Source organism: Myotis brandtii, unplaced genomic scaffold (genome assembly GCF_000412655.1).
Source record: "Myotis brandtii unplaced genomic scaffold, ASM41265v1 scaffold1074, whole genome shotgun sequence".
Classification (NCBI taxonomy): domain Eukaryota; kingdom Metazoa; phylum Chordata; class Mammalia; order Chiroptera; family Vespertilionidae; genus Myotis; species Myotis brandtii.
In genome coordinates this window covers 284,482-298,301 of record NW_005353653.1, presented here as the reverse complement: position 1 = coordinate 298,301, position 13,820 = coordinate 284,482, and the positions used below count along the sequence as shown (strand labels likewise).

Genomic DNA, 13,820 nt, shown 5'->3' with positions numbered 1-13,820 from the left:
ATATAATTGATTTCTAAAGAGAGAGGAAGGCAGAGGGAGGAAACATTGATGTGAGAGCAAAACACTAATCGGCTGCCTCTTGCATGCCCCCTACTGGGATCAAGCCCACAACTGCAACCGAGACATGGGCTCTGACCAAGAATCAAATTGGCAACCTTTGGTGCTCGGCCGACGCCCAACCAGCTGAGCCTCTGGGCCAGGGCAGCACTGGTCTTCTTTTCATTTTCCTGACAAGGAAGCCCGGGGCCTGGAGTCAGGCAACCTGCTGGGCCCTGACCCCACCCCACACACCTCTCCCAGGAGCTGGGGTCCCTCTGGTTGCAGGGCCATGATGACAGAACTCAATCTGGCGCCCCATGATGGAACTCATCCCTGGGACCCCCACCCTGGAGCGACTGGGGGCGGGGGAAGGGGTCCCAGGCATGGCTGTTAGTTCCACTGATCCAATCCCCTTCTGTTCTCGAGAACATGCATCACATGTTTGAATCAATGATCTACTGACTTAGTTTCCAGACAGAGTTGGCGGCAGTCTCTACGGCTGTGACCTCCTGTGATGCCCACCTGCTGGGCCACCAGGGGCCTCGATTCCTGATGCCGCTCTCTGCACCCAGCCTCTGCCTCTTGGCTGTGAATTGTATTTGATTAGGGAGAAGCTTTCTCTGCAAGCGTCTCTTTAAGACACTCCCTAACTCCCACACTCACTGAGATGTCTCACACGTTCATTCCCAAGCTGTGCTGGTGAGCAGGCTTCCTGCTCTCAGGATTGTGTGAGGAGAGTCACTGGCTGCCCTTCCGCCCTTGAAAGGGGACCCTGAGCTTCACAGCCTGGGGAGGTATTGATGTTCCTTTAAGCTTGATTGTGAGCTCGTGTTTTTCAAGATAAAGGTATTTCATTGCCTTGGAACCCACCTCCTGCCTTTTTGAGACTCTAGCAATGGTTCTGTGAGCCGTCAGCAACCCTATCCCCTTGAACTGGGGTGCTGGCATCTGCCAGTGGCTAGCAGTACTTCTTTCTAGGGGAGCTGACTGAGAAAACAGCAAAAGGAGTGTTTTGGAGAAGAAAAGGCAGAAGAAAATGAAACAGCTTGGAAGGAAGCCTGCTCCTGTGTGCTTCTCCCGTCCTCCACAGAAGCTGCGGGCCATTCTCAGCTGTGCAGGCAGGTGGGTGCCACGGAGCCGGAGGCAGGCAAGGCATGGCCGAGGCGAAGCAAAGGGCAGTGCGTGGGTCCCAGCAGCGACAAGTCGGAGCTGCGGGGGATCGGACCGGGCAGCTCACCCAGGCCAGGGCTCTCCTCAGGGCGTGGACTAGAGGTGGGACAGCACAGCGTCTTTCTTTGAAATGCTTTGCATTTTCATAGGATGACAAGGCAGAAGGGATTGTGTTAGGCACCACGCACTGCCTGGTTCTTTAGCGCCTGAAGCCGGCCCTCTGCTTCGGCCCCTCACAGTTCCCTCGCCTCCGTCTCTGCCTCATCTACAGTCTTCTCACTCCTCTGGGCACGTGCATGCTGTTCTAAGTCGGGAAGAGAAGAGCACCTGGCGCTCCAACCACTGCTCTTGGTCAATGTGCGGCACGAGCGGGAGACAGATGTTCCCGGCGGCCATTGAGGAGGAAGGGTCTTGGGGTCGAGCGGTCCTGCTCTCCTGGCTCAAAAGGGGTCTCGAGCAGATAGCCCTGAGTCTGATGGCGGATTTGACCAAGCCAGGGCCTCTCACTCCAGCGGGCTTCTCCTGGGTCAGAGGTCACGTGGACTGTCGTGGCCAGGACGCCTTTTTTTTTGTTTGGGCTTCAGCCACAGCAGACGCGGGGCCACTGCCTTACTGGGGCACACGCTGCGGTGGCTGGAGGGGAGTGGCGTCCCGGCTGTCACGCTGAGTTGCACCCTCCCGGCGGCATCCTGCTTCTCACCGCAGAGGCAGGGACATGGTGGTGGGTGGGAGCCTGGCATCTTCTGGGGCACCGGGCGGGCAGGTGACTTCCACCTTCTCATCAGCTCAGCTCTTCTCCAGGCCAGAGAAGCGTGTCTCGCAGCCAGCAGAGCGGAGCAGCGTCCTGGCCATGCCCTCCATCGCGCTGGGCTGGGCTGTGGGTCTCCCCAGCCCTCCTGCGCTCCCTCAGATCAGCCTCTGAGCCCGCTGTGGAAGGGGGAGAATTTCCAAAGCCAACCACTCTACCACAATGATAACCATTTTCTATAAATGCACCTCATTTCTTCTCACATTCCCATTCCCACTTGATTGCCAAAAACGTACAGACTTCTCAGTCATTTCCGTTTTAAAATCAGCTAAAGGCAGCGTTTCCTCTGTTCCCCTTCACCCAGCGTGCTTTTCAGGCCAGGAGAGGATGTGTGAGGACATGGGAGTGGGTCGGGTAACCAGCCCTGCTCCCATGTCTTCACACATTCGATTTCCAATATTCTTGTCTGGGGTCCAGGAAACAGACCTCTTACATGGGTCCCTGTGCCATCTCTCATGCCCTCCGTCCACCAAGCATGACACGTACTTCCGGGGCTTGCCCAACTCCAGCAAAAATCTCGTTCCCTGTTGGAATCCCCAACGACTCTAGAAGCTGCATCTGCCACTCTCCACCCCCCAGCAGGACAGGCTCCTTCCGGGGACCTGCCACGCGCAAGCACATCCTTTCCTGCTGGAAGCCCCTGTCCTGACCAGGGAGCCCTTCGGCATCTGGTTTGCAGACAAGGTGCCCGGCTCTCCTATTCTCTCTTCACTCTCTCTAACTGCATGCTTAGGCCCTGCAGGTAATTAGCCTTTGGTTTTCCAAAATACTTTTCTAACAAATCAAATACCATGACTTCTTTTTTGTTAATCCTCACCTGAGGATACTTTTCCATTGGTTTTAGGGAGAGTGGAAGGGAGAGGGAGAGACAGAGAGAAACATCCATGTGAGAGAAACATATTGATGGGTTGCCTCCTGCACAAGTCCGGACCAGGGCCCTGGCCAGGGAGGAGCTTGCAACCGAGGTACATGCCCTTGACTGGAATCGAACCTGGGACCCTTCGGTCCGCAGGCCAATGCTCTATCCCAGGGGTGGGCAAACTTTTTGACTCGAGGGCCACAATGGGTTCTTAAACTGGACCGGAGGGCCGGAACAAAAGCATGGATGGAGTGTTTGTGTGAACTAATATAAATTCAAAGTAAACATCATTACATAAAAAGGTACGGTCTTTTTTTTTTTTTGGTTTTATTCATTTCAAACGGGCCGGATCCGGCCCGCGGGCTGTAGTTTGCCCACGGCTGCTCTATCCACTGAGCCAAACTGGCCAGGGCCAAACACTATGACTGCTAAGAACATTTTTCTGCAATGACTGTCCCCTGGGCCCATGAATGCCACCAAGAGCTCAGAGCTCTACCCCCCAGCACTGCTTCCACCCTGCCCCATCGCACCCGGAGCCAAGAGCTCAGAGCTCTACCCCCCAGCACTGCTTCCACCCTGCCCCATCGCACCCGGAGCCCAGGAGGTCGCAGCCAATTCCCTCAAACCCGGTCAGTCCGGTGTGGGATTCATGTGCCGGGCACCAGCAAAGCTCTGGGCAGTCTATGGGGCTTCTTCCTGGAATACTGATTAATTTCAAGCTTAGATCGGAAAAGCGTTTTTACATTAAATAAACATGCCTACATCATGCGCTCAGATGCAAAATCCACACGTATTTATAGGACAAAACAGAACACTTGAAGGAAATTCTAAGCGTGGTGGGCTACTTGAGGCTATGTCCGTACACCATTGTCCTCTGCTATAGCCCTCTGTGGGAAAGCCTGGGACATACTGATGGACAGTCCAAGGGCCTTGGCCAGGTTTCAGCGCCCTCGTAGCTCCAACCTCCTCCTGCTCACCCAGAGCAGCTGCTGAGTGCAGCCCTTGTGTTCCCCAGCACTCCTGAAACTGTGGCTCTAACAAATCTTTGAGATCCTGGCCAACCGTCTCCCCAAAGCATTCCTGACCTCTGCCCAGAATCAATCATGCCTTCCTCTGGGCTTCATAACTTCCTTCAGTAAAGCAGCCCCACAGCACAGCCATCTTACAGACTCGCTGTGCCTCTCTCTGGGTTCCAGTCCTCTGGAGAGGGGCCATATCGTATTCCTTTTTGTCATTCCAGAGCCTAGCACAGTGCCTGGCAGGCAGGGGCCACAGTGTTTGTTGGATGCAATGGGGACAGTGTGGACACTTGCAATGCCAACACCTGGGGTCAGTGTCCCTGTTTGGAAGGAAGAAAACATAGGATGAGGGTGAAAATGGTACCAGGCTGGAGGTCCTTGAGAAGTTTTCTCATTCATTCATTCATTCATTCATTTGTTGTTTATCCTTCCATCAAACACTGCTGCAGATAATATGCTGGTTACTGGGATACAAAAATAAGAGCCAGGCCCTGATCTTGGTTTCTTATAGTCCATGAGAGAAAGATGTCAACAGTCACAAAATAAATGCCCTAAGAGTCGATTTTCGAAGAGCTCTCTAGCCTTAGGAGCGTGGGTGAGTGGACAGGCACACTGTGGCTCGTGGATACTGTTTAGACCTCTCGTTGTGCCTTAATGCTCCTTTAGACTGAGATTTTAGAATAAAACTCGCACTCATTTCTTTTGGGCCAGGCACAGTGCTGAGCTTTGAACACAGTTTAACTCCTTCAATCTTCATAATGGGCCTGAGGTGGAATGTTATTGCCTCTCTTTCCCACAAAGGGACACTGGGCGCAATGGCCTTTAGCAGTGTCTGGCACAAGAGCATCTGTAAAATGGGGTCCATTTGACCCACAGTCCATGGTCCCGAATCCTCAAAACTGCCTCAGGAAGAGAACCATCCTCGGCGTGTGAATAGGTGAAGAGCTTCACTTGTGGGTGTGTGTGTGTCGGGGGGCGGGGGAGGGGAGTGGAGGTGGTGGTGGTACAGAGCCCATTAGACTTCGGGTGACATCTAAAGGGGAGAGATGGGTACATCGAGGTCCCTGCGCAAAAACTCTGAGGCGCCCAGATCCCAGGTCATCATGCCCACGTGTCTGCCAGTTTGACTGCCGCCTCCGCTTCTCTGTGGGCTTGAGAGTATAGATAAACACACACAGATACGGAAATGAGTGCCCAAAGGGAGGGCCTGTGGCAGGTTTAGGGGTCAGGGATGGAAGGAGAAACTAGGGAGTGAGGTGAACTCAGTAGCCACGAGGGAAACCTTGGCAATGCAGTGGGATGCGGCTCCAGCAGGAAGGAAAGCAGCGGGAAGAGGGAAGCGAGGCCGGTCTGGCCGCCACAGGCCCTTGTGGCTCCGAGGCCACGCCTGCTCTGCTCCTGGCTCCCCAGAGGCAGGGGCACCTGGACTGCATAGAAAACCCTGGGCATAAAGGCTGCTGAGGAAGTCATTGTAAGCACAGTTTCAATCGTCACCGTAGAGGCCCAGGAGCGTGGTTATCGGCTGCTGTGGCAGCTGTCAGCACAGTCCCCTCCCACCAACATTACCAAATGCCGACCCAGTGCCAGGCGCTGGGGGAGGCTGGGGACCCAGAAGCAGTGAGACTGGGTCCCTGTCTGAGGTGCTGTCATCCACAAGATGACACAAGAATGCAGTGTCCTCTGCCCAGTGCCCGCCCAGTCACAGAGGGCGCTGGGCACCGCGGGTGGGGCGGGAGAGGGGCCCAGAGTGTTGCTAGTTAGTCCCAGGAAGGACCAGGGGCTCTCGCCCTGGCCCAGGGCCACCCTCCACTTCTATCTCAGATTCTTCAGATCCATCGTCAATATGTCCCTCCTCCTCTCCAGGACAGGGCCTCTTTCCCAGCACTCTCACGCTCACTGCTGTCACAGGACATTAGCAAACGCCAACTTGTCGACAATCGCATTTTATTTCAACTCTCCTGCCTGGCCGGATTTCAGTGGTTCTCAACCTGTGGGTCGCAACCCCTTTGGTGGTCGAACGACCCTTTCACAGGGGTCGCCTAAGACCATCCTGCATATCAGATATTTACATTACAATTCATAACAGTAGCAACATTACAGTTATGAAGTAGCAACGAAAATAATTTTATGGTTGGGTCACAACATGAGGAACTGTATTCAAAGGGCCAGAAGGTTGAGAACCACTGGATTAGATGGTTTTCAATCACATGTGTTTGCACTGGGACGGGTGGTGGAGGGCCACATGGCTGCCCACAGCTCCCCTGGTGTCACCCTGCGGGCCACCTTTCCATGGGCTCATCTCTGCTCCACCTGTGACACCAGCAGACTCTGCCCACAGCCTGCCCACTGCAGCCTCCGCCCACAGCCTGCCCACTGCGGCCTCCGCCCACAGCCTGCCCACTGCAGCCTCTGCCCACAGCCTGCCCACTGTGACCTCTGCCCACAGCCTGCCCACTGTGGCCTCTTCCCACTGCAGCCTCTGCCCACCGCCTGCCCACTGTGACCTCTGCCCACAGCCTGCCCACTGCGGCCTCTGCCCACAGCCTGCCCATTGCAGCCTCTGCCCACAGCAGTCTCTGCCCACAGCCTGCTCACAGCCTGCCCACTGTGGCCTCTGTGGGCATGGGGGAAGGACAGGCTCTGAGGGGAGGGGCGTAGACCAGGGTAAGAGGTGGTCAGGTGAGAGGTGGGCCAGGTGAGAGGTGGTCAGGTGAGAGGTGGGGCCAGGTGAGAGGTGGTCAGGTGAGAGGTGGGCCAGGTGAGAGGTGGGCCAGGTGAGAGGTGGGCCAGGAGAGGTGGTTGGACGCCTGAGCCAGGGTGGAAGTGCCTCTGGCACTGAGCCAGGTGGGCATTGACACTAGGCTATGCCAGGACCCTGAGAAAGGACCCAGCCAGCCCCAGCCCAGCCCCAGCCCAGCCCTGGGTTCTTCCAAGGCCTGCTGTCCACAAGCCTCGGAAGCCACTGGCTGGCCGGATGCACAGGAACAGCCCGCGGCCTCCCGGGTGGCCCTTACCTCTGGCTCTGTGGTCTTCCTCCTTGGGGCACTTACCCCCTTCCCACCACTTGCGCTTCAGAATCTCCAGGCGGTTGTTTTCCTGCAGCTGGAGGATGGCCAGGTCGAACTCATCCCGGAAGGCTGAGCCTGCGGCACAGAGAGCCGGGCAGGGCGTGAGTCCTCTCCCGGCACCTGCTCCCTTCCAGGAGCCTCCGGCCGATCCCCGCTTCCCTGGGGGTGGGGGCCCTGCAGCCGCTGCTCTTGGTGCTACCAAGGGACCTGGAGGAGAAGAGCTCGGCCTCACGCAGGAATTTCTGCTTTCCTTGTCCAGGACCCCTGGCCAGGAACCAGTGTGGGTGAAGGGACAGCGTCCCAGGCAGCGTGGCACCTGCTCCCACCCACGGGCCCCTGTGGTCCAGGACACACTGAGGCAGGAAGCTGCTTGCAAAGCCTCCATCTGCATCCCAGGTTTGAGGCCAAGGAGGAGAATCTGTGATGTCACCTCTCAGGTGGGCAGCTGTCTATTTTCTACTTCATTTAAATAATCTCTGGGCATTTGTAGCTCTTTCTACATTACAGCTAACAACCCTGTACCCCGAGCAGCCACCGATGAATGAGAGGCACCCAGTGGGGTCGAAGCACCTCTTCTCCATCCGACTAGAATCCGGTACCGGCACCCACACCCTCACATAGGCACCGAGTGGCCAGGCCCACTGGCTGGCCCACACCCTGTCACACTGCTCCTCCCTCCCTCCCCACTCAGAAGGCTTCTGTTCAGTACAATTCTTTTAAAAATGTTCTGGACCATATTGGTTAAGGAGCGATGAGTCTAGATTTAGATTTAATCACAAAGACAGGCTTACATGAAGCTGTGGAAGGCTCAATGCCCAGCACAGGCTGAGGCCTGATATCATTAAGAAAAAACTGCCAAGCCCTGGCCGGTTTGTCTCGGTGGATAGAGTGTCGGCCTAAAGACTGAAGGGTTCCGGGTTCGATTCTGGTCAAGGGTATATGCCTGGGTTGCAGACTTGATCCCCAGTGGTGGGTGTGCAGGAGGCAGCTGATCAATGATTCCCTCTCATCATTGATGTTTCTCTCCCTCTTCTTTCCACTCTGAACTAAACAAACAACAACAAAAAATACTGCCAAGAGGCTGGAAATCCACTGAGCTGCCCAGTGTCCTTGCCCAGCTCCGTGGAGGCCTGAGTGGACAGCTACCCCGGGGGGAGACTATGGTGGAAAATTCAGGCAGAAGGTTGGGACAAGTAGACCAGTGCTCTCAAACTTCAATGTGCACAGGGATTACTGGGGGCCTGGCTGAGCTGCAGACTCTGATTCAGGGGGGTCTGCATTTTTAGGGAGCTCCATGGCGATACCCTGCTGCTGAGCCAGGGGCTGCACTTTGACAGGCAAGGACAGCCTAGGACCCCACAAATGAAGGAACCTGCCCCACTGCAGCTCAGCCTGGGCTGGGCGTGCAAGCCCCAGGCTACAGCCTCAGGCACCTGTGTGGCTGCGGGTGCCCAGCAGCATGCCTCCCGCCTGCCTGCGGGAAGAGCCCCTGGGACTAATGGACATGGCGGCCGGTGGACAAATGAGCAGCCCAGGTTTGAAGGCAACTGTCCAGCCCAGCGAGGCGCTTCAAGCCATTTTCAAGGCATTTTCAGCCGAACCTCTGCAGCACATGGGGTCCCCTGGAAGGACACTCCACTTGCTCCTTCTGCCCACTTAGCCCTGCACCACCTGATTAGCTTTCCATTGCACCCCTTGCTGTGTCTCCTGATTCCCGGTCCCACCACATCACGTAGGCTACAGCTATGCCTGATCTCCCGCTGAAGCATGACACACATGCTTGTCTCCTGGACGTCACCTCAGCTGGACCGAAATTCCGCCACAACAGCCGGAACTGAGAACCTAGACTAGCCCACAGCTCACCTTCCCGCCTCCCCCTCCTTCCCACTGGGCGGGGCCCCTGGCAACATGGTCTAGGCCCACCCAGCTCGCTCCTCTACTTGCTCTGGGACCTCTGACGAGCAGCTTGTCAGCTCTAAGTGTCAGTCCTTCCCTCTGGAATGGGAAGGATCACATCTACTGCCACAGCGGGAAGATTCAATAAGATGGCACGTGTGCAAAAGCTCCTGTCAGACGCAGAACACAGGCACTTCCCTCCCTGCTTCCTTGGTCACCGACGGACATTTCTAGAATCCGTCTGCCTTATGCCAACTCTCCACCTGTTTGTTCCATGAAACTTTTTAAGCATTTGACACTTGAGCTAAAAACTGTTTCCCTGCTGAAGTATTATCAAGGCGCACCTCAAGTTCATTTCGTGGTTCACTACAGGATCTTGAAACAAAATGTCAGCCAAGAAATTTCTCCAAGGGCCTACCCTCTGTGATGTCAATGGGCATCACTATGCACGCACATGTGAGGGTGTGCAGGTGTGTGAGTGCCCTGAGCGAGGCCCCAGGTTACAGAACTGCTGGAGTCAGAATGTACAGAGTTCAAGGATGAAACATATTATTACCTGTGTCCTTTGGCTTGGTTTCTGATCAGTCTTTAAAAGGTTATCTGCTTTTATCAAAAAACAGGGGACTATGGACGAGGGGAGGGCACCAATGACCCCCTGCAGGCTAGTTGTGGGCCCTGTGGTAGGCACCTGATCGATGATCAGATATAACCCTCGCAAGAACTCTACAAGGTGGACACGAGAAGCCTAATTTTCCAACTGGGAAAACTGACCCAGAGAAGTTAAATGACCGAAACAAGGCCCCTCAGCCAGAAAGCAGGGCATCCCCAGGCCGGCCTGACTCCAGCTCATGCTCTTCTCACTTCCCAGGGCTACCTGGAGCCTATAGCTTATAGAGATCCAGCGGGGAGTTGGGGGGGTGAGGTGCCAGCAAAGATGCACATGCTGTACGTCAAGTTCCCCACATGGTCTGATGGCCTCAGTTCCCACTTCTTCCCTGTGGTCTTGCACAAGGACAGGTCAGATAAGGTCAGCCCTACACAGCATGGCTCTCGGTTGCGTGTGGAGGAGGGTGTGCACCGAAATCACCTGGGAAACATGTCAGATGCTCCACAATCACAACCAGCAGCTCAAAGACTTCCCTGCAACTCTGGTAGAGGTAGAAGAACGCTCAAAGCACAAGCATCCTTTAGAAGCCACCTTCTGGAAGCCAAACCTCTCTATCTCCTACACCAGCCAAATGGCATGCGGTCTGCAAACTGGACGCTGACTCGGACGCTGACTTGGAGAGGTGCATCCGTGAGAACACATGTGACTTGAAAGCCATCTCATCAAACCGTGTCAGTCTTCTTCTGTAATAAAACTTTCACCAGGGACACTAATAGCAAAATGAATTCATTTGGGTTTTACCATCTTCTCCTTCTCCTTCCCACTACTAGATGTCAATCAATAGAGAAACGGCCAAAGGGCAGGAGAGCGGAAAGCAGAGGCTGAAAGAATCTACCCAGGGCACCAACATGCCATGTAATAATTCATTCATTCATTGCCTGGCTGGTGTGGCTCAGTGGTTGAGCGTTGACCTATGAACCAGGAGGTCATGGTTCGATGCTTGGTCAGGGCACATGCCCGGGTTGTGGGCTCCATCCTCAATGTAAGGTGTGCAGGAGGCAGCCGATCCATGATTCTCTCTCATCATTGATGTTTCTATCTCTCTCTCCCTCTCCCTTTCTCTCTAAAATCATTAAAAAGATATTAAAATAATAATTAATGACTTCATACCTAATCAAGTGGCCCTCCAATTATTAAGGATTGAGAACTGCTTCCCTGATTAGTGGGAGCATGTGATTTGCTCCTTTTAAGCTCTCAACAATGCCCCCCACCCCAATGTCACGGCTACACTGGGCTTAGAAACGGGCTGTGAATCCAGGGTGCCCTGTGGCCTAGTGCTCTGCCTGCCTGGCTGAGGCGCCCTGAGGCTGGGGCTCTGCGTACCGACAGGCATGCCGATGCCGTAGCCCTTGGTGTCCAGCAGGCCCCCGACCTGCGTGAGGTTGCAGTTCCGCTGCCGGTGGTACTCGTTCATGGTGGACTCCAGGAGGAAGGCGTAGTTGGAGTTCAGCACCCTGGCAACCCCCTCCTCCGTGCTCTTCACGAACACGCTCGGCTGCTTGGAGTACATGTAATTCCACATGCGCTGGTAGGTCTGGTAGCGGGAGTTCTGGGTAAGGGCACACAGAAGCAGGAGGAGGAAGAGAAAAGGAAATGTTAGTTTAAAAAGAGAGAGAGAGCCCTGGCTGGTTTGGCTCAGTGGATAGAGCATCGGCCTGCGGGCTGAAGGGTCCTGGGTTCGATTCCGATCAAGGGCATGGACCTTGGTTGCAGGCTCCTCCCTGGCTGTGGTTGGGGTGTGTGGGGGAGGTAACCAATCCATGTGTCTCTGTCTCTCCCCCTCCCTTCCATTCTCTCTAAAAATCAAAGGAAAAATATCCTTGTGTGAGGATTAACCAAACACAAAAAGGGGGGCGGGATCACAGTGGACCTTACAATTCTGGCCCTCCTGCTCCTCAATCCCCTCATCCTATCCCATGGCCCTTCCTGTCCCATCACCTCTCAACGCCTGATGGCGGGAGGTGGATGGGGCCCTGACGCCTTTCACAGAAGGAGAAGGAAGACACAGGTCCGCAGGCTGTGGCCTCTGCCTGGAGGCTGGGTGCCTGGTTTGGCCTCGTCTGCCAAGAGACTGCGGCCAGGCCCATCTGATGGTGCAAATGGGAACCTGGGGGGTGTCCTTCCTCAGCCTTCAGGCTGGGGCAGTGGCCCCAGCTCCAGCTGGGACTTGTACAGAGATGCCGCCTTCAGGCCAGCGCCGGTTCTTTCCCAGCAGCCCTCAGCCAGTTACCAGTCTAGTAACAACAGGTAATAACGGGACAGAGGGAGTCCGGGTCTCGCCAAACCCTTGTTTGCACGATGTCATCACTGACCCTGTATCCACAGGCTCCAAGACTCGCAGGGAAACAGAGACTGAGGCCTGGACTTGTTCATGAAAATGAGTGTGGCTGGTTCCACCATTAACTCCGGAGACCCTGCTTCCCTGGGGTCCTGAGCCTGTGGGAACCCGCCCTCCGTCTGCCGTGCAGCTCACCTTGTGGCAGGGCCTCTGGGGCCTCGCAAGGGAACCCCAAGAAGCCACTAGGGTTCTGATCTGACCCAGTCTGGGATCAATAAAACCAGTGCATTTAATCTAGAGTTCCTTACACTCCAGTCATTTGCATATTATTCTAATCTTGCTTTGTCTAAGTGACCTATAAAATTAAAGTAACTTAGAAAACATTTAAATATATGCATTAGCCTCATCCTATGCAGCAATATAAATAAAAGTGCAGATTAGATTCACTGCATATACATTTCTAACACTCATTTAAAAAGAAATAGGAAACTACTGCGATTAAAAAAATAGTTCTGCCAAATAGTACCTAAAATAATCTCAACTACCACATGTGTCCACGTGCCGCACTGGGGACAGGTGGACACTAACCCCAAGTCTCAGGGGCATTTTGTGGAGCAGGAGGAACACGAATCTCATGTGAACCCCAAAGCAGGTGCTCCAAAGAGATCTGGATGAGGAGAGAGGTCCCAGTCTCAGGGACAGACGTCTCCCCCGTGTGCTGCCCAACCCCCATGTTGGTGCGCGACCAAGTGGCTTTACTTGGAAGAAGGTCATGCTGGAGCCGCCATGGATGGTGCCGTACTCGATGGTGGTCTGGTCGGCCAGGTCGTCCACCGACTCAATGGGCACGTCCATGCGCTGCACCGTCAGGAAGGCGGCCAGGTTGGCCGTGTAGGACGAGATGATGATCAGCGTGAATGCCCACCTGCACAGGAAGAGACCAGATGCCGTCATCACCGGGCATGCCCAGGAGCCCTGGCCCACCTGGCCCTGCTGCAGCGGGGGAGGGACCAGGTGGGTGAGGCTGCCTGGAAGGAGACAGGGTCTTCCTTGTTTCCTACGGGAAAGGATGGGGTTGTTGCTCGATGGGGGGTGTGCATGCAGGCAGTGTGGGAGATGGAAAGGAATGGGCGTGGGGTGAGTGGGGGCGAAGGCTCTGAGGTTCTGCTCAGAGCTGGACTGTCTCCTCAGGATGCAGCCAACCTTCAGGGGAGCAACGCTGTGTGCAAGGACCGCCCCACGCACTCGCATGGCTCCAGGGGTGGCCGCTCACCCTGGCTTTACAGCAGAGGACCTGAGGTTCAGAGGGCAAAGAACCCCCCAGTATCACACGGATAAATCCGTGTTTAGAAGCCAGGTCTACGGATTGTCACAGCAGAAACTCCTCGAGACTGTTGACAAGTGCCTTTGGATGCTCAGAGACTGCAGTTGGGACACATGTGCTCATGTGATGCCGAAGGAGAAGCCGCTTTACTGGGCGGATGGAGCCAATTTAAAATCACAGTAAGTGTGCCACGCAGGCAGCATGCATACGAATGCCCTTAAAACCATGTGCTCAGTGCAGGAGGTGGACGAGCAGTATGGCTCTCACCCTACTCATCTGCTTACTGGGCTCCAGGGTATATCTCAGAGCGCTTGCGGCTGGATAACCACATGTTCTGACTCAGGGGAGTCTGAGTCCATGAGGCCTCACACTCTGAGAAGACGGTGCCAGCGAAGGCGTGGGGCTGCCCCGAATGCAGCGGCGGCGGCTCCCAGGTGGCTCTGCCACAAAACACCAGGGGCTCTCACCCTACTCATCTGCTTACTGGGCTCCAGGGTATATCTCAGAGCGCTTGCGGCTGGATAACCACATGTTCTGACTCAGGGGAGTCTGAGTCCATGAGGCCTCACACTCTGAGAAGACGGTGCCAGCGAAGGCGTGGGGCTGCCCCGAATGCAGCGGCGGCGGCTCCCAGGTGGCTCTGCCACAAAACACCAGGGCTCTGCGGGCCGCCTCCCCCCCCCCCCGGGGGG

At 55.3% G+C, this 13,820-nt stretch overlaps 1 protein-coding gene across 6 annotated transcripts in view; it reads right to left on the bottom strand.

Moving 5' to 3' along the window:
- Positions 1-13,820, bottom strand: part of GRIK4 (glutamate receptor, ionotropic, kainate 4) — a 271,548-nt gene that overhangs the window by 8,415 nt on the left and 249,313 nt on the right. For all 6 annotated transcript variants that reach the window (XM_014541801.1, XM_014541793.1, XM_014541818.1 and 3 more), the window contains 3 exons: positions 12,564-12,729; positions 10,850-11,075; positions 6,910-7,038 (listed from right to left, as the gene is read on the bottom strand). In XM_014541801.1, coding sequence (XP_014397287.1) covers positions 6,910-7,038; positions 10,850-11,075; positions 12,564-12,729 — 521 coding nt within the window. The remainder of the gene's footprint in view (positions 1-6,909; positions 7,039-10,849; positions 11,076-12,563; positions 12,730-13,820) is intronic.